This window comes from Miniopterus schreibersii (assembly GCF_964146895.1).
Source record: "Miniopterus schreibersii genome assembly, chromosome: 15".
Lineage (NCBI taxonomy): Eukaryota > Metazoa > Chordata > Mammalia > Chiroptera > Miniopteridae > Miniopterus > Miniopterus schreibersii.
The window spans coordinates 33,391,473-33,410,945 of record NC_138115.1 but is presented as its reverse complement, the minus strand read 5'-3'; the positions used below and the strand labels follow the sequence as shown (position 1 = coordinate 33,410,945).

The 19,473-nt window shown below is 48.2% G+C and overlaps 1 protein-coding gene across 2 annotated transcripts in view; it reads left to right on the top strand.

The window, feature by feature from the left end:
* The window catches only part of RFTN1 (raftlin, lipid raft linker 1), a 167,893-nt gene that overhangs the window by 116,379 nt on the left and 32,041 nt on the right, over positions 1-19,473 (top strand). For both annotated transcript variants that reach the window (XM_081160205.1, XM_081160206.1), the window contains exons 5-7: positions 1,030-1,354; positions 9,712-9,915; positions 18,711-18,826. In XM_081160205.1, the coding sequence (XP_081016331.1) occupies positions 1,030-1,354; positions 9,712-9,915; positions 18,711-18,826 (645 nt within the window). The remainder of the gene's footprint in view (positions 1-1,029; positions 1,355-9,711; positions 9,916-18,710; positions 18,827-19,473) is intronic.

Below are 19,473 nucleotides of genomic sequence, written 5' to 3'. Positions count from 1 at the left end.
TGAGGTCATCCACTTAGAGGTTGGTGACTAAGACTTAACAGCTCTGAGGTCTCTACCTCCTAATTTATATGAGCATCCTTGCCCAAAAAGTCCCCTGAAGTTCATCTTCTAGTTTTGGCTGGCTCTTACTTGATTTTATTAGGCTATTACTCCCCCCCCCCCCCCAACACTATAACTACTACGTTCAATTGCCTGGGGGAATTTTTTAAGGAGAGGAGAGTTAAAATGCCACAGTACTCCATGTGGCCAATAGTCCCCCACTTTGTGGGCTCAGGAAGTGAGGAGGAAATCACCCGTTACCTAGACTGGATGGTGTGTACCATGGCCTGCAGAATTACAAGTCTGCCTGAGCTGCACCTGCCGGCCAAGCATGGTCTTTGGGCTCCTCCAGCTTCACCCAGGCCTGAGCACCACGGAGCAGATGTCCCCTCTTGGGCAAACGTGTGCATTAGCTTTTGCACAGTGGTGACTTTCCCCACCTCTGCCCTTTGCTGCCAAAACAATTGTTTAAAAGAGGAAGCTCTTTGGGTCATAAAATGTCATCAGATAGTTAGTGTATGGTTATGTAGACATACTGGATTATACAGTAGCCTGATTGGCAGGAAGTAGGTGATTCATCAGATTAAAAACATGATGAAAAAATAAACTCTTACCAAATGAACTTCCTCTTTCAAACTCTTTGTTCCAGCTCATCCTTTTAGAACCTTTTCTAGCCTCTTAGGAAAAAAAAAAAATAACTAAAAGGGACTAGTGCAGTGTTTCAAAGAGAGGTAATCCCAGCCCTTTCAATGCTAAATGCTTTGCTTTTCCATAGTTAGAAAGAACAAGGCCCATGCTATCTGTCCCGTCAGGGCAGGGGTGGGGTGCGGGTACTGCTAGGCTGACAGAGCCTCTGCCAGCTTAACAGAGTTCATGTTCAACCTGAAATGTCCTCGAGGCCTGCAGTGAGGCATTTTGGGTGTTGCATGTGTCCCCCCTTTCGTAGAGCATCCCACTCACTTGGTTCCCTTCGTTCTGTTTGCCTCACAGATCCAGGAGGACGCGAGTCAGGGCCTGAAATTCGTGGGTGTCATACCTCAGTACCACTGCCCTGTGAACTCAGCAGGCACCAGTCCCCCTGTGGACACCAGAGATGTGAAAACAGAGCCAGGCGGGGGTGGGGACAAGAAGAACCCACCTGCTCCAGGACGGGTGGACGGAAGCCCAGAGCCAAACCAGGGCCCAAGAGGGGACACCCCCAGCGCCGAGCAGCCCAGCTTGCCTTTGGAGGAGGGGGACGGTGCAGAATATTCCAAGGCTCCGGATGGACCAGATGGTGACCTGTACGAAGTGCATGGGGATCCAGCCTTGGGAAGTAAGTATGTCAGCACAGAGACTTTTGACCCACAGGAAGAGAGGCTAACAGCTTTTCAGTAATCCCCATGGCATTTTAGGAAAAAGAAATGGCATGAGAGCGTAGAGACAGCCATCCATCAGACAGGAGAGACTTTATCAAGCGCTTTTCTGGGCCTCCTGACTGTTGACTTACTGAAGTTGTGATTTCCGGGGGGAGCAGAACCACATGAGATTGCCTTGCAGTTGCTCCAATGTGCCACGTTTGAAGTGGATTCCAGAGCGCGAGTTATTCCTCCCCGCGCTCTGGCCTGCCCTTGAATTACCCCGCGCTAGCACAGGAAGTGCTAACGTGCCGGCACCGGTGCAGAGCGGAGGCTCCACTTTTGGTTCGCCTAGTTTGAATATCTGCCTAAAGAAAGAAATCAAGAAAGCCAGTTGAGAACAAATTGTGCAGGAAACTGGTGATTCAACTCACTAAGCTGGAAACAACCAGGTTGCAGGGGGTTTAGTTGACAGATCGGCACCATCGAGAGAACACTCTGCCAAGGACAGGCCACCAATATGTGAATCCTCTTAATAACATAAGGACAGTCATTAGAGCATGCGCTTTAGGTTGGGGATTTCAAATAACAGCACAACAAGGGTGACAGGAGCCAACAGTTACTAATACTTCCTGTGTACCAGGCCCTGTGCCAGTAAACATTTTATATGACTGATCTCTTAATTCTTCCTATGGCCCTAGGATATGGGTGAGCTCTAGTATCATTGCCCATTTTACAGCCGAGTAAACTGAGGCTGAGAGAGTACATCTTTGTCCATTTGGGAATTGGCAGGCCTGGCATGTGAACCCAGGCAGGCTTAGCCACCTCTCTAATAGACTAACAAGATTTACTGAGGCCCTCAGTTTATAGACAGTGATATTTCTCTTCATTTCCCCATAATTTCCTTTTCTCTTCTTTTTCCAGGAAATCTAACATCCAGCCATTTTCTGAGAGACAGGTACTTATGAGCTGTGTGGCCTCTTCCAGTCTTTGGAAGGTTAATTAGCAACAAGACTGACAGGAGGAGACCCCCAGGCTTTAGGAGGCCTTTCTCTTTCTCCTTTCTGGATCATCTCCCTGCTTAATGTTATTATTTATTTACTAATTCTTGAAATTAGCCTTAAATAAATGATGATGAATACTTCGTGCTTTGAGAATAGAAAAGAAGGTGAAATCGTCTTTCCTGAAAAGAAAATTATGGAATGGCTCATTCTGGGGACTTTTTTGCGAAGTTGATTTAGAGGGAGAGATTGGTGCTGCATCAGTTTTGGGATATATTAAGATTTCTGTTTATTTGAGGCCCAGGTCCCTCTTAAATATGTACTGAAGTAGAGCTCTTCATGTGTGGTTTTTCACTGTTCAAGGAAGACTTCTGCTCCCTCCAGAGTAGCTGAGAACATGTTGAGACCCTTATTCCAGAAAACTGGGTGTGTGCTCTGAATCCTGAGAAGGAAGATGGACCCCTTGGAGCCCTTGTCTACAGTCCAGGAGCTTGAAGGGGTGAGGGTTCAGGGCAGGCATAGACTCCCCACCCCAGGAGAAAGGGGCCGGAGTCATGGAGAGGCGGGTAGCACAGTGGTTAGGAACTGGATTCTGTTTACATGCTAGCCTGCCTGCTTCTACTAGGCAGTCTTCGCCAAGACACCCTTCTGTGCCAGTGTCTTACCCTGTGAAATAGGGATAGAGCAATCGTTTCTTGATGAAAGGTTAAATGAGGTGTACGTTTGAAGCACTTGGCGCTGCTTGACCCCTAGGTGTGAGCTGCTGTTATTGGGGTACAGGTTGCTCTTCATGGAACCCTGGCTTTGAGAAAGGAGGCAGGCAGTTAATACTGAGGTTCCCCTCAGGAGTTTCCAGATATTTCCTGTTCCAGAATCCACCTTTCCCCAAGGCTTTTTCCAGACTTCCTGCCTTCTGTGGGTGACCCCAGGGAGACTTAATTGCGGAGACTTGTCCTAGGACCCACCTTTCTCCCAGGTATCTCCTGCTGCCCTGTGACTGTTCACTTCCCTTACCCAAAGACACACACCCCCCATCACTGAACACACAGACCCCTGAACACCCGTGTGTCCTGGCCTGTGTTTTGTTTCTTCAGTTCCCTATATTCTACTAGAAAACTAATTTCTGCCAGGGAATACAGGTTCGTGTGTATATGGAGGTGGTCAGCCCAATAGTGGATGGGAATTTTAGCTGTGGAGGGTGTTATAGCACCTCCTCCCTAACCTCAGTACGTGGGCACCTTTCTGTCTATTGTCTACACACAAGGCTGGCCCTTATCTCTCTACTCAGGAAGCCACAGGTTTCTGAAATGTAGGCAGCTCACTGTTATCTTTTTTCTCTTTTTGTAGAATAAATGAGCCTTTGGGGTTTTTTTTTATTTTTATATTTTTTAATATATCTTTATTGATTTCAGAGAGAGGAAGGAAGAGAGGGAGAGACAGATAGAAACATCAATGATGAGAGACTCACTGATCGGCTGCCTCCTGCACGCTCCCTACTGGGGATTGAGCCCACAGCCAGGGCATGTACCCTGACCGGGAATCGAGCCCAGATCTCCTGGATCATAGGTCGATGCTCAAAGGCTGAGCCATGCCAGCTGGACGAGCCTTTGGGGTTTTTCATCAGTGAATGAACACACAGGGGTTACTAGTGCCCATGCAGGGCCTTGTGGTGGGTGTGCAGACAACAGTCATGATGGTGGTGACCCTCTAAGTGATCTAAGTTCTTCCTGTATCATCCTGATGGCATCTTACGTCAGCTTTATAGCACAAGATGCTGTTATTAAGCCCATTTCACAGATAAGGCAAGTCATCTTCCATGACCTCATATAGTTCAATTTTATCTCATAGCTTCAGCATTCAGCCTCCTTGAAGGCCAGGTGCCCAGTACCCTGTTCGCATTGGGCATGGCCCTCATCTCACCGCAGCCTCTCTCCTAACTTTCCCCTGGGAATTCTTGTCTTTTCCTTGTACCACCTCCCCCCCCCCAAGCACCCCTCCCCACAAGCTTCCCCTCTCCACCGCTTGCTCAGCCTTCAGCTTGCCTTTCTCTCAGGGCCCCCTAAGGAGGGTGAAGTGTTTTTACGCCTCCTTCTGCCAGGTGGGCTTAAATAGGCAATCACAGCAAGACAATTAAAAAAAGTCCTGAGGGAGTCTCCCTCCTTCCCCCTCTTTCTCCTCGGTTAATTTATTTCCTTTATAGGAGGCCTAGGGGAGCCAGTCTAGGCTGCGACTGCTCAGATAGGGCTTGCCAGCGAATTCTCCATCAGAAACAGGGCAGGTGGCCCCCTCCCCATCCCCGCGGGCTCCAGGGGACGATGGCTGTGGTCCACAGGTTATGCCGTGTGCCCACTCAGGTCCCTCAGAGGCCCATCATGTGGTTTCTTCCTGCTCATTGACTTTTATTTCCTGGTCCAGGGGAGTTTCCTGTTGGTTTGATGGCCTCGCTGTGCAGAGATCACCTGAGCTGGCACAGGGACAGCCTCATGTCTCGCTGCTCCAGGATGCTTCCCTTTTCCCTTCTCACACTCCCTCGCCCCATAAAGCTCCACTCAGAAGAGCATGACCGGCCCCTTGTGAGGCATTTCTGTCCATAGGGAGCTTGTTTCTTTGTTTGTAGTAAGCAGGCCAGGTGAGAAGGCCAGTGCAGGGAAAGGTTAGGAAGGTGTCGCTGGATGTCTGCCTGTCACTTCTCTCCTGGCCTTCAGCATCCCCATCTTGTCCTTCCCTCAGTGTCTCTGTTGCTGCAACTTCAGTCACAGAAACAAGGAGGCCAGACAGGTTCATGCAAATTGAAATTGTTCTCACTGTCACCGAAATAATAATACAGTGTCTTCAAAGCACTGCCCTTCTTGCCCTGTACCCACTCAAAATGCTTAGAAGTGCCAGCCAGGAACTGAGCCAGTGATCTCAATGGTACTTCTCGACTGAGGGGATTTTAGTCAATAGGCCTCCTTGGCAGGCAGCTCATTGTGGGGAGAGAGAGAGGAGGTACCCTCCTGAGTCCGGCTCTTCTGATGCATGGCCCCCTTCCCTCCCCATGCCCCCAGGATGGTTCTACCCCGTGGTTCTGCCCCCTCCCAAACCTGCCACCTGCCACCATCTTTCTGGCCTTTGACTCAGTCCATTAACAAACAGCTATTGAACTCCCACCCGTGGTCATCAGCTCTTGCCTTCTGTGTACTGATGAAATTAGCCTCTTGTTAGATTTGGGAATAGCCCAGGCTTTGGGGTTTGAAAGATTCTTGGCTTTGCCACTTACCAACTTGTGAACAGGTAAGCTGGGGGATCCACTTGAGGCTTCTGGGCACAGAACCGATGGAGAGTGGGAGAGCCACATGAGATGGTGAAGGTGAAAGGTTCTTGTCAATACAGTGCGCATGCCTATGGCTGTTGTTACCCTTACCAGTGGATTCCCATGGCATGCTGTGCATGCAGTGGTGCCCATGCTTTGCCCTGGAAAACAAGCCTCAGCTGAACCCAGAGGTGCCTGCTGTTAGTACCTGAGCCTGATGGAAGCCTAAAGCAGCCTTCTCGCAGATTCAGGAATCTGGATGGGCCCAAGGCCCTCTACCCTCTCTTCCCACGATGGGACCCTCAACCCTGCCTTCCCAACGCAAACCTTTCTGCTTAGCTCTCTCTGCCCATGACCTCAGCAGACCTAAGCCCCCACTCAGTCCAGCTACCAGGCCAAGTCTGACTCCCACAAGTTTCTTCCCCTTCCAGCTAACTCACCAACCTCTTCCTCCTCCCAGTCTAGCCCTTGGAGCCCCATGTTTTAAGCCAGACTCTGAGCCCTCTGTCCCTTCCAACCTGGAAGGACCAGCTGACCTCCTGCTGCCTGCAAGTCACAGACTCTCTGGGACCTGACCTGCAGACAGACTGCAGACTTCCACCTCGTGCCTAAGGTGCCACTGCCTGGTCCAGGCCTCAGAACTGGACATCTGCCTCATTCCTGCCTGCTCCCAAGGAGCTCTGCAAGGCCAGAGTAGACCCGGCTGGCAGGCTGGCAGCACCCAGGGTGCCCCACACCCCCTCTTCCTCCCTCAGCTTCCTGCAGTTGTCTGGTTTAGGTCGATCAGCAAACATCTGTGCATCACCTGTCATTTACAGGGATGTATCTAGTCACAGATGACCTGAATGGCACAAGACAAGGCCCCTGTGTCAGGGAGAAAGACAAGACAGAAATAGAAATACAGGACAGTCTTGATGCTTTGGTGCTCTGCCAGCCCTGGGCTTCAGCCATTCTCAGATCATTCTCAGAAACAATGCCTTCCCCCCTCCTTTGGGACTTTCTGTCCAATGTCTGGAAAAATCTCCCAGCTGGGGTCATGACTGCGTCAGAGCAGCTGAGAAAATTTAAACAAACTTGGGGCTTCTTTCTGGAATCCCTGGTGCCTACTCATGTGAGGATGTGTGTCAGAGAATCAGAATATTAAAACATCAAAGGACGTCATTCAGGGACAGTTTCTCTTGGCTGGTTTCCATGTGAGTAGAGAGGATCGTGGCCAAGGAGACAGAGGGACGGAGGAGTTTACTAAAGGGTTAGGCATCTGAAATCAGGTTTCTCCCAATATTTCATTACTACGAATGCTTTGGAGGCTCTTGATTCCAACAGCGTTTCCTGTCCTTCCTGACAAATGTATTTCTGTCTCTGGCTTCGGTCCTCCACTCTGGGGAGGGTGCAGGCGGGAAGGCGGGTGCCCTGTCAGCTCCGCACCTTGTGTGATTGCCCCTGTGTTCCCTTCAGGCCACCCCGCGCTCTCACTTCTCATCTTGGCCTTCCCCTTTTTCTGTTCCCTTTTGCATTGGAGAAGGTTGTATTTTTGTCTTGCTGTGTGTGGGGAATCCTGTGTGATCAAGTGTTGTCATATATTTTTGGACTTCAGCCACTTAGAGATTCCCCACTCATTTTTCCCATGTAAAGACTGTGGTTTCTTTTTCTTTTTCTTTTTAACTCGTGCGCATTTGTGCTTGACTATAGCGCACTGTGGTTACTGGTGCTGTGGTCTACCTTGGAGTCACCTGAGAACAGCTTTCTCAGCCTCTCCCCGCAGGTGTCCCCTGGAATGGGAACACACCCAGCAGGGCCAGAATTAATGCCTCAAGGATGACCCTCAGTCCCTGCGGATAAAGGCCTCTGCTCCCTTGCCTCCATCCCTTGGTAAGGCAGCCTGAGGTGTGTTCTCTGCAGCATCTCAGGGGGACTGAGCCCCAGTGGTCAGAGTGACCCTCTCATTAATACACCCTTCATTGGCTTTTATCTCTTCCCTATTTCCCACCCCTACCCCCTCACTCTGTTTCCTGGGATCACTTCCCAAATGGGTCTGCTTTTGAAGAAATCCAGATGAAATCAAGGATTCGTTTAAACATTGCTTAGCCTCTTGCCTTTGTAGTTATGGCTCTTACTTGAACCCCTGGCACCTAGAGCTGGAAAATACCTGATTATCTAGTTCACATCCTGTCCCACCCCCAGCTCCAATCCATTGCTTGGTTCCCCTCCATTACAAACCTTAGTCTGCATGACTCCATCCCTCAAGTGTGTGTTTCAAAGTCACGAAATAATTTAGCAATTGCCAGCTCCGTACACCAAGACCTAATTTCTCGTGTGAACGCATTTACTGGCTGGAGATGGCTTCCTGAGTCAGGCAAGTGGACTGAGAAAGGGGGTGGGGATAATGAAGAGGCCAGAGGTGGTGGTTTAAAATCCAGGTGGCCACTTGTGAAGATGGGCACCTTCCTTTCCTGATCGGTTTTAGCCCGTGGATAGCAGGAAATGCCCCCCCCCAGACCCCCGGAGCTTAACTCGTGCTGATGACAAAGGTTCATGGCCCAGCATTGCTCCCCAGAGACCTCTGCTGATGCTGGATCAGATGGGGCTGTGAAAAGACTTCCTTTGTCCAGAATACAATTCCTATGTGAGATAATTTTAGATGTTACACGGATGGACTTATTTGGCGTTAATGCGGCTCATCGTTCCCTCCTGTTTATAGCAAGTGATAGTTGTTTCCCTTATGATCTGGAAGCAGAGTTTCCTTTTAAAATGTGTTTATTTGAATAAAGGAAAGTGAGTCTCTTTATTTGGATAGTGCACAAGCTATGAAATACTGACATACCGGCTCCAGCATCCCAGAGTGTGGGTGTAGGCCAGGTACCTCCTGCGGGGAGCATGATTGTGACATTTGTCTTTTTTGCTAATGTCAGCCATTGTTTATGACCTTTAAAATATTTCTTTGAAAGAAGGGCGGGGATTTTCTTATTGAAACAGATATTTTTAGAAACCAAAGCGTAGCCCCGACTAGCCTGTTTAAGCAGAGCTTTTTAAGCTGGGTGAACCCTGATTGCTTGACTAAACGAATCACACAAAAATAGACCTTCAGACTTAGATGGAAATTCCAGGTATTTGCTCCCAGAGGCCCATACTGCTCACTCATGGCCGGCAGCACGTGCAGCAGGCAGGGGTCAGTTGCCGGGTGGTAGTGACTATTGATTTTTTGAAGGACTGAGCTATAAATGAAGGAACAGAAAGTTCAGCGCCCCCATTGCCAGGCCCCTTCTGGCTGAGCAGACCTTCCACTCCAGGCAGGAACCCTCATTTACAGGAACATATTTATTTTTACATATCAGTGATGTATTTTTGATGTGCTTGATTAAGTATTATGGGTTCGGCCCCAGGAAACACCACTGCAGTTTATAAATAGCGAGTTCAGGGGTGTACAAGGTTCCTGGAATTGCAGCATTATTTTTGCTTTTATGTGCCTGTGTACATTTACTATTTTTTTTAAGACCAGTTCTTGCCCAAGTATGTCTGCTCCTTCTTTCAAAACACCTTTGTATGAATTTCTAGGACTCTCTACGCTGTCCTCTCAAACACCTAACTGTACAAATGAATCCCAGATAACAGCAATTCATTATATGCCAGATTCAAAACTTAAGTCCCCCACTTGAAGTCCAACCTTTGAGGTCCATGTCAGGTTTTATTATTTGGCAGCATCTCACCCTCACTGAGATTTCTACCTTTGATATCATTTCTTCAGGCTCCTGAGAGATTCCACTAGACTCAATGAGGCAGCTTCTTATCGCTGTTTAAACTCTTGTCTCGCCCAGCCGGGCGTGGCTCAGCAGTTGAGAGTCAACCTAGGATCCAGGCGATCAGGGTTTGATTCCCGGTCAGGGCACATGCCCGGTTGCAGACTTGATCAATGACTCTCTCATCATTGATGTTTCTATCTCTCTCTCTCCCTCTCCTTTCCTCTCTCTGAAATCAATAAAGATATATTTAAAATAAATAAATAAATAAACTCTTGTCTCCCCACCCCCTTTACCAATCCCAACAGAAATGGAGATCTTGGCCCTTTTCAACAGACCGAAGAGCCATCAGGAGTGCCGGCAATACTACCCCGTCACCATCCCTCTCCGGGTCTCCACGAACGGCCAGACGGTGAGCGGTTTGGATGCCAACTGGCTGGAGCACATGAGCGAGCACTTCAGGAAAGGAGGCGTGCTGGTGAACGCAGTCTTCTACCTCGGCATGGTCAACGGTATGGAGTCACAGCCCCTGGGGGGCCCTTCGGCTTCTCGTCCTTGTCATCTGAGCCCCTCTTCAGAGCCTGTTCCATTCAGGAAGCTCTGCAGCTGATAAACGTGCTGCGTTTGGTTTCTAATGAACACATCTTGAGGAGTTTTCCATAAAGCCCACCACCTATGCCCTCTCAACCTCTCCAGGGCTCAGCCAGGTATCTTCTAAAATTACAGAGAAAGAGGAGTGATTCTGTTTCAGTAGTGGTGGTCTCGATTTATATGTTGCTTTTCAAGGCTTTGAAAAAGATTGTTCCCAGGTTTTGTTAATTACCCCCTGGGATCATGCTTCTCGAAAGTGTGAATTGTTTGTAGACACTATTGCAGTTTGAAGTAGCAGTAGCCACACTTTGGAATTAACAGCCAAGACGTGAACTGAACAGCCTGGTTCCTGTAAGCTCCATGGGGACACGCATTGTTCCTGGGTCTCATAGCACCCAATACTTCCTCCCCAATAATGGGTTATCTCTGGGGTTTGTTGCACGGGCTGGCAACATTGCTGTCAGCTTTTCGAAGGCAAGAGAGAAAGTCTGCCAACAGTGGGAAAATGTGTCAAGCAAAGAAGGGATCTCAGGTTAACACGAAGGCAAGTTGAGTCACTAGGGTGCATCCAAGCTGGGAGACAATCTGGGGAGTGGGGCCAACAAAGCTAGCATGTGTGGATCCTGAGGGCTGCCAGTCAGCGGGATTCCTGGGTAAGTGAAATGTTACACTGAATTTGTTAGTCCCAGCCAAACATGGTGGGGGGCATCAACAGCACAGTCTTGGTAGCTGAGTAGTTTTTTCTCTAAGAACTAGCAAAGTCAGGAATGGAGTTTGGATTCTACATTATTTGCAATCCTTGAAATGCAGCAAGCATGCTTAGAAGAGACATCAGTCTTAATTCTGGTATGACCCTTCTGTAAGTCACCCAAAGCCTTAGAACACTGTACAGCACAGACAGGTCTCAACTTTGGATGCCATCCCTTTTACTGTGTAAATACCTATATCTAAGCTGATGTGAGAGTGTAATTGCAGCAGGTATTGTGTGGTATAGTGGGTCACTGCCGGTTGTGCAATGGTGAATGACATAAGAAAGGTGACTGGCTCATTATGAATACATCCGAGCAGCGCTGTCCAATAGAACTTCGTCTTGCGATGATGGGAATGTCCTATTTTTATGCCATCCAATATGGTAGCCACACATGGCTAATGGCCAGCTGAAATGTGGCTAAGAGGACTGAGGAATTGAATTTTAGAATTTAATTTTTATTCATTTCCATTTCCATGACTGTATGTGGCTAGTGGCTAGTGTATTGGACCGTACTGTGCTGGAGTGTCCGTTTCATTAATATAACTAACGAAGAGCCAATTCGGTTCTCTGGCATCAAGATCCTTAACCTCCCTCTGTACAAGGAGGCCTCCCGTGGGTGTTTGCAGAGTTCCCTGAAGCTAGAGAATGTCACCATCTGTTTTGAGATGCACCATAAAACATCAGTGGCATCTGCTTGGGGAAATGTTCACAGCCGTGATTCATCAGCATTTGGGGAAGCTGGAGAGGAACCTTTTAGTTCCTGCTTCTGCAGGGACACCCCGTCTCCCATCGTGGACTGTGGTAGCATCGGCTCCTTTTATCTGCTCTTGGAGCCCCTGTGGCCATGCATAGTTTTAAATTTCTCCTTGGGAAACTGATGGTTGGTTGTGCTAACGTCTTAAAGATGTGCAGACAGCCAGTGTTAATTTTTTCCCCCTTAGGAGAACTGGGGAGTCAAAAGGGAAGTTTTTCTCTTTGGCCTTACTGCCCAAGCATGTCAGGGGCAAACTGAACCCTATAAGAGGTCACCTTGAAAGTCTGAAATGCCATTTATTTTTTCTCTAGCCATTGTAGCTTTGGCAATCGAGGCTGCATCTGCTCCACATCTCCTCACCCCATTCTCCAACCTGGAGTCCAACCACACAGATTTTTCTTCCGATTTGACTCGGGTGTTTGAAATGCTATTATATCTGCCCTCGGCTTTAGCTGCATTAAATCCAGTCTTCCTGCCTTGAAGACAGAACATGAAATTCCCCCTGGCAAGTGCAGCTGTGTGATCCTGCACTGAGCCTGTGACATCTCCACTCCTGGCTGCCCACGGTAAGGGCTCCCCTGGAGCTGTCTTGGGATGCCTGCAAAATTCTCAGAACAAAATCAATTTAAACCTGCTCAGAATTCAAACCCGATTTCACCCTGTATGTTTCTGATGGCAGGGAGAGTGTGACTTGGGAATAATGCTTAGTGGGGTAGGGCGTTTCTGCTCCTGAAAAGCCCGAGGTTTCTGCTGGCCAGGGATGAAATATGCATATATTCTTTTCCCAAAATTGAAAAAAAAAAGCAAGGTATTCATAATAAGAAAAGGAACCTGTTTCTAAGGAGACAGTAAGTGCCCTTACAAATAGACCTGGCAGAGCTAGAAACACGCCATTAAGCTGTTTGCCACCTGGAAAAGCACCCATCTTACCCTTACCTGGGTCTTTGTTCTCCAAATTATTTTCCACACGGTCATGAAACTCATGAGAACTTTGCACCATAATCAAGGCAATATTTCAGCCTGAATTATCCAGTTAAGACTCCAGCTTCTGTTTTCAAGGCTCTGCTCCCCAGGACAGGGAACGACTCGCGTGGTCCTCAGGGTTGGGCTGCTGTTCGTGGTGTCCAGGGCTTCTCTCCTTAGAATGAGTAGCCAGGTGTGTTGGGCTGGGGAGGCTGTGCCCTCGGGCCCTGGCCACCTAAGGCCCAGGTGAAAGCACAGTGTGCTAATGCTCATGGCCACCTAGCAGGTACTGTGTGCTGTTGCTACTCGAAGCAGCTCAAACAGAGCTGCTCACTTAATCCCACAACACGGTGAAGGAGGCACTTTCGCTGTCCCTGTATTACAGCTGTGGACACTGAGGCACAGGGTGATTAAGTCATTGCCAAGGCAAGAAGGTGGCAGGGAGAAAGAAGAGTGTGGGCAGGGAAAGGGACATGAGGAGAGAAAAGAGGAGGCCAGGTTGGTGAGAAGTCGAGGTGGCCCTCACAGAGGGAGGGGAGCTCCAGGGTCACCCTCAAGGAAGCAGCAGGACCTGGGTGGCCAGACAGCGGTGTGGATGAGCCCTGGGGCTGGTCAGATAGCAGAGAGGACAGGCACAGAGAAACACTCCAGCCAGTGGGACAAAGGCCAGAATCCGTGCTTCTAGAAGGTGGAAGAGGCTGGGAGGAGAGGCCTTCTGCTGAGCTGGCTGTTGAGGAGCTGGCAGGGGTCACGGCAAGGCGGAGCTGGCTGCCCGCCATCTGAAGACCCACCCAGGAACCTGATTTCTCACCAAGGGCTTCCAGACTAACAGAATCCCTACTGCCCTCACTGGCCCCCAAGGCTGCTGCTGCTGCCACCAGCTCTCCTTGCCCTGCCCTGGCCTTCCTTTGCCCCCCTGGCCCTCCCTTTGTCCCCCTGGCCCTGTCCTTGCTCTGCATTTCTTTTATTCTACCCTCACCCTGTCCTTGTCCCCTCCTTGCTCTCTGCTTGTCCCCATCTCACTCTGCCCTCATTCTACTCTCCTTGCTCTGCCCTTGGCCCTCCCCGCACCGACCCTGCCCCTGCCCCTGCCCCTGCCCCTGCCCCTGCCCCTGCCCCTGCCCCTGCCCTCACCCTCTCCTAGCCCCCCAGTCCTCTCCCCTTCTGGCAGCAGCATCTTTATCCAGCCCGTATTCAGATGACTTCAGTTGTTTCAAAAATGTCCTTTGCAGCAAATTGCCCAAACCAGGATGCAATCCAGTGACACGTTCTGCAGATGGGGACCATGTCTTCACTTCTCTTTTACTTACTTAGAAGAGTCATTTTTATGACCATAACTGCTTGAAATAAACCTAGCCTCTTGTGCAGCATAATGTCCTTTCCTGTCATGAGAACTTTCAAAATATGCTCTCCTAGCAACATTCAAATACACAGTATGATATTATTACGTATAGTCACCATGCTGTACATTACATCCCCAGAATTTATTCATCTTATAACTAGAAGTTTATACCTTTGGCCACCTTCACCCATTTCTCCCCACCCTCCACTTCTCTGTTTCTAGGAGGTTGGTTTTTTTAGATTCCACATGTAAGTGATATACACATTTTTCTTTCTCTGACATTTTACTTAGCATAATGCCCTCAAGGTCTATCCATGTTGTTTCAAATGGCAGGTTTTCCTCCTTTTTTTTTTTTTAAATATGTTTTTGTTGATTCGAGAGAGAGAGAGAAAGGGAAAGGGAGAGATAGAAACATCAACGAGAAAGAAACATCAACGTCGATTGGCTGCCTCCTGCATGCCCCCCACCGGGGATGGAGCCTGCAACCCAGGCACCTGCCCTGAACCAGTGACCTCCTGGTGCATGGGTTGATGCTCAACCACCCAGCCACACCAGCCGGGCAGCATTTCTTTCTTTTTTCATGGCTGAATAATATCCCATTTTGTGTATCACATTTTCTTTATGCATTAGACCATCAACAAACACTTAGGTTGTTTCCATGTCTTGACTATTGTGAAAAATGCTTTGGTGAACATAGGGGTGCAGAAAACTCTTTGGGATAGTGATTTCACTTCCTTTGAATATACTATATCCAGAAGTGGAATTGCTGGATCAGAGGGTAGTTCCATTTTTTAAATTTTTTGAGGAATCTCCATATTGTTTTCCATCATGGATGCATCAATTTACATTCCCACCAGCAGTGGACAAGGGTTCCCTTTTCTCCACAACCTCCCAGCACTTATCTCTTGTCTATTTTATGATATGCGATTCTAACAGGTTTGAGGTAATACCTCATTGTGGTTTCGATTTGAAGTTTTGAACTTGATATGCATGGAATATGCCCTTGTTGTCTGGCTTCTTTTGCTCTTTATGTTTGTGAGATTCACCCACATATTCACATGTAATTATAGATCACTTTTTCTCATTGCTGATACTATCCCTTGTGTGGATGTATAATAACTTAATTCATTTACAAGTATATATATTTTTTATTTTTGCTCTACGTAGGAAGGCATGGGCATCTATACAGATTCAGCTCCAAACAGAAGCCCTAAGGCATCTCACTATGACCCCACTGAGATGCCACCCAGGCAGGGAGTGCCATGTCTTGGTTAGAGAGCACCTGCTCCCAAGGCTAGGGACCTAGGCTGTTCATCTCCCACCCCAGCTCCTGTGGCAGCACCTGGTGCGTCATCTTGGTAGTTCAATAAATACCTGTGAGTTGTTGAAAGAGTATAAACTTTGGGATCAAACCACATTTGAGATCTAAATGTGGTTTGATCCCAATCTAGCTGGTTCAAAGGAGCACAGTAACATTTTCTTCTAGACCATGTACATTGACATTTGACATGGTGTGCATGTTTCCGGCCAGGCTTTGGGGAAGACTAGCACCTAGGCTGAGCCTTACATTCCGTTTGAATATGAATAAATGGTTTAACTGCTGCAGCCTCCATTTTCTCAGCTACTAAGAGGGAATGCCAAACTTTGGGGAGGACTCAGCAAGAAACCATGAACTGTGCCTGGCCTGGTGCTGCACACATGAAGGCAATGAATCAGCATTTCTTCCCCATCTAGTCCATTCAGTGGTGCTGGGCTTGCAGGCTGCCCTTGCTGTAACTGAAGAGGAGTAATATCTCCCCTAATTATTCACTGCTTAAAACTGAATGCAGGAAGGAAGGCAGGCCGGGAGCAGCAGTGAGGGCCGGACAAATAGGGGAAGGCAGCGAGCCTGCTTGCTTTTTTGATGTCAGCAGATTAGCTGCAGTGTGATTGGGAAGCAACGTGGCACCATCAGCTGGGATTGGCCGATCGGTGTTTACATTTGCAGTGGGGTTAGAGGTCAGCATGACAACACACGTAATTACTGTCACACAGCCATTCCTGGAACCAGGGTGGTGCCACGAGCACCATGCAGTGTCTGATGGGGAGAAGGGGCTTTCAGACAGCCAAGGAAATCTGTAGTGCCAGCCACCCCAGTGTGAGCAATTTAGTCCAATCTAGCTGGTTCCAAGGAGCACAGTAACGTTTCCTTCTAGACCACGTACCTTGACCATTTGACATGGTGTTCATGTTTCCGGCCAGGCTTTGGGGAAGACTAGCACCTAGGCTGAGCCTGCAGGTTAGCTTGCCAGACGGAGTGTTAATGTGTCAGAGGCCACAGGGGACGAGCTGTTGCCTCATAGAACTTACCTCTTGGGATAATAGGGTAAATCTCCTTTTCCCACTTCCTTCTTGTAAATCATAAGCTTGGAGTGTTAAGGTGGCCTTTTGCCAAAAGACTGGCATCAAATATTTATACAATACCAGAGCAAATAGCTCTCTGTGCACAGTAGGGAAGCTGCTTTACTTTTATAAAAAAACACAGTGATAATGGAGTGTTTTCCAGAGATGGAGGGCGATCTAACCTTTTACATCAGGAGCCTTCGCTCTAAGATAGAGCTATTTATACCCAACTTGGTGCACATTACAGGGAGGCTGAGCCAGAGGGCAATGAGGAGACGGGAGTGGGCACTGTCATCAAAACGGGGCAGTTTAAAAGCCGAGCTGTCTGCTCTCTGTGGTTCATTGACTTTTTTGCTGTTACAGATGATCAAATTTTGACAGCCATTCTGAACTTACTTTGGAGTTAAGTAGGTGAACCTGGATTCAGATAGCGGAGCAGCGGGCTGAGGGGCTGCAAGGCAGGCACTGGATGAGGCTGGGAAATAAGGGCCTGGTTTTTCCTACTTCACACCCCCAAGCACAGCTTTACCTCTCCCCACTCACCACACAGCCCTCTTCCCGGGCCTGTGACTCAGGAGGATGGGGGCAGCCAGGCAGGGGGGTGAGAAAGAAAGTCTGGATGGGCTGCAGTGTCTTCTCCCCCTTCTGGACCTCAGCTCTGCAGTACAGTGCTTTTGGCAGTCTAAACACCATCATGTTATTTGTTTCAGGTCAGGCATCCAAATGTTTGAAGTACATGGTAGACACATTTAAAGGCCTTTGAGGAGATCTGTAGGTAAAGACTTTGGAAATTGGATATAACACATTTTTGTAGAAGCCCCAAGGGAATTTGTGCTGTGTTGATATAATCCCAAAGGAATCATTGAGTATCTTCTGGTCCCAAGCATCCCCAGGCCAGGACTTGGGAAAGCTTTATTGAAAGGGCTTCGTTCTGCAGGCCATGGCTACTGCAGCAGGGCCTCCAGCTGGGCCGTAACTTTCAAGGTGAGCTGGACTATGGTCCATGCTTGTCTGGACCCCAGAATACTTGTAGTTCAGCTGCAGAACAGCTCTGTTCTTCCCTGGTCACCTTTGTAAAATGTCTCTTAGGAGGGCATTGAACAAACACGTAGGGGGAGTTTTTTAGCAGAGCAGATGAGTGAGACAAGCTTCGAACTTTTGCTAAGGCTGTTTGATAACAGACTGTCAGGGTAGGGAACAAATAAAAACTGGAGCATGGTATTGATTAACTTACAGGGATCTTACTTGAAATGGAGTCTATGATCAAGGTGCTGGCAAATTTAGTTTCTGGTGAGACCTCTCTTCCTAATTTGCAGACAGCTAGCTACCTGTGTCCTCATATGGCCTTTCCTCTGTGCAAGGACTGGAGAAGGGATCTGGTGTCTGTTCTACTTCTTATAAGGACATCAGACCTAACAGATTAGGGTCCACTCTTATGACCTCAATTATTTCCCTAAAGGCCTTATTTCCAAATACAGCCACTTTGGAGGTTAGAGCTTCAACATAGAATTTGTGGTGGAGATGGGAGTTGGGGGGCACAATTCAGTCCATAACAGTCTGACTGAGCAGTGATTTGTAGAGTAGAATCTAGGGAACAGGAAGGATTGTCTGTCTACCACAACATTTCACAGATTAGAGACCAAGTCCCTGAAAGCAGTCACATCACTGCTCTTGATAATGCATGGACCCAAACCACTTGCTAAGTCCAGTCCTCTTTCCCACAATCTCTGATCTAAATGAATCTAGGGCATTAGGAGCTATTAACGAAAAAAGAGGCAGAAAACTCCTCCCTTAATGTCTTCTGCGGGGCTAGGGACCCTGCTGTAATTTTCTTTATACGTTTATTGCCCAAGACAGTCTTGAATCATGATGTATGTGTAGTGTACATTTGTTGAATTGTACAGAACTCAGAACTTGGTACATTGATTAAAGCGATGCCCAAGGTAACGTTTTCAGCGATAAATCATTTGGGAAAACTCCCCCTTCCCCCAAATTCCTTTTCTTGACAAGAGCTGCCTAAAGAGTTGTCTGTACAGCAGCCCACATCCTGGGAGCTTCCAAGAATCAGCGCACCTAGAATGCGTCTGACAAGCTCAGATCTGGTGTGTTACATCTATCCCCCCTTTAAAAAAAAACAAAAAAAAACAACCCTCTCACCTAAATATAGTTTTCTTCTAAAAACTGTCTCTAAATGACTGTGTTTTGCCCTGAATAAGTTCTCCCCAGCGCATCCTGACGTTGGAGCGTGGAAAGGAAGGTAAACGCGTGAAATCAAATGGTGATTGCTAACAATGAAATTTGGGCTCATAAAATCAAGGATATTATTCAGAACTGCGAGGTAAATTAGCCTCATTCATTCTGATGGGGCTAGACTCTATGGCTGTGCGTGCCTTCTTTAATTAACATGCTGAAAAGATGTTCTGATTGGGATTATTAATGAATGCAGTGAAAATTTTTGCTGCTTGTAAGGCTTCTGCCACAGACGGTTTACAGATTCCCCCCCTTTTTCTCTTTTTTTCAACAGATTCCTTACACAGCCTGACAGATGGAGTATTCATCTTTGAAGCTGTTTCCACAGAAGATAGCAAAACCATGCCGGGCTATGATGCTATTGTTGTCGAACAATGGACGGTCCTGGAAGTAAGTGTGGGATTGGCAGGGGTGCTTCTTTTGTTCCAAAGGCGGTTTTATTCACTTGCTGAATCTGCCCCTGGCTGCCGCTCAGCTGCGGCTTTCCTCTGAAAGGCAGTTTGACCTGGTGGGCCCCTCAAAGACCCCTCCGGTCCTCCCATGCCCCTCTTTTACCATGTTGGGGGATGGGCCCCACGGTTCCCTCCCTTCCTGCAGGAAAAACACACTGCGTGTCGGACCCATTGGTGGAAAGGGATCCTTCTTTCATTTATTTGCATGTAACTGAGAACTCTAAGTGACCTAAATGAGGCAAACACACAGTTGGTGGCCTCTGTAATGATAAGAGCAGCATCGTTACTGGAGCTAGACGCTGTGGCTTCCTCCGCCAGGCACCCTCGGAGGGAACTTACGTGCAGGTGCTCGCTTAATCTTCACAATAAGCCCACGAGGTGGGTACTGTCACCGCTCCTGTTTTACAGATGAGGCACAGAGGGGTTCGGTCCCTGGCCTAATGTTGCTCGTTGAGTGCTGAAGGATGTCTTTGAGAAATGTTGACCCATCAGGCCACCAGACCGCGGTGGGCGGAGGAATGCCTCAAGCCACATTTTTCTGGGACTTTGGGAGAGCTGGTTTATTTCTGAGAGCCTCTGGTGTGT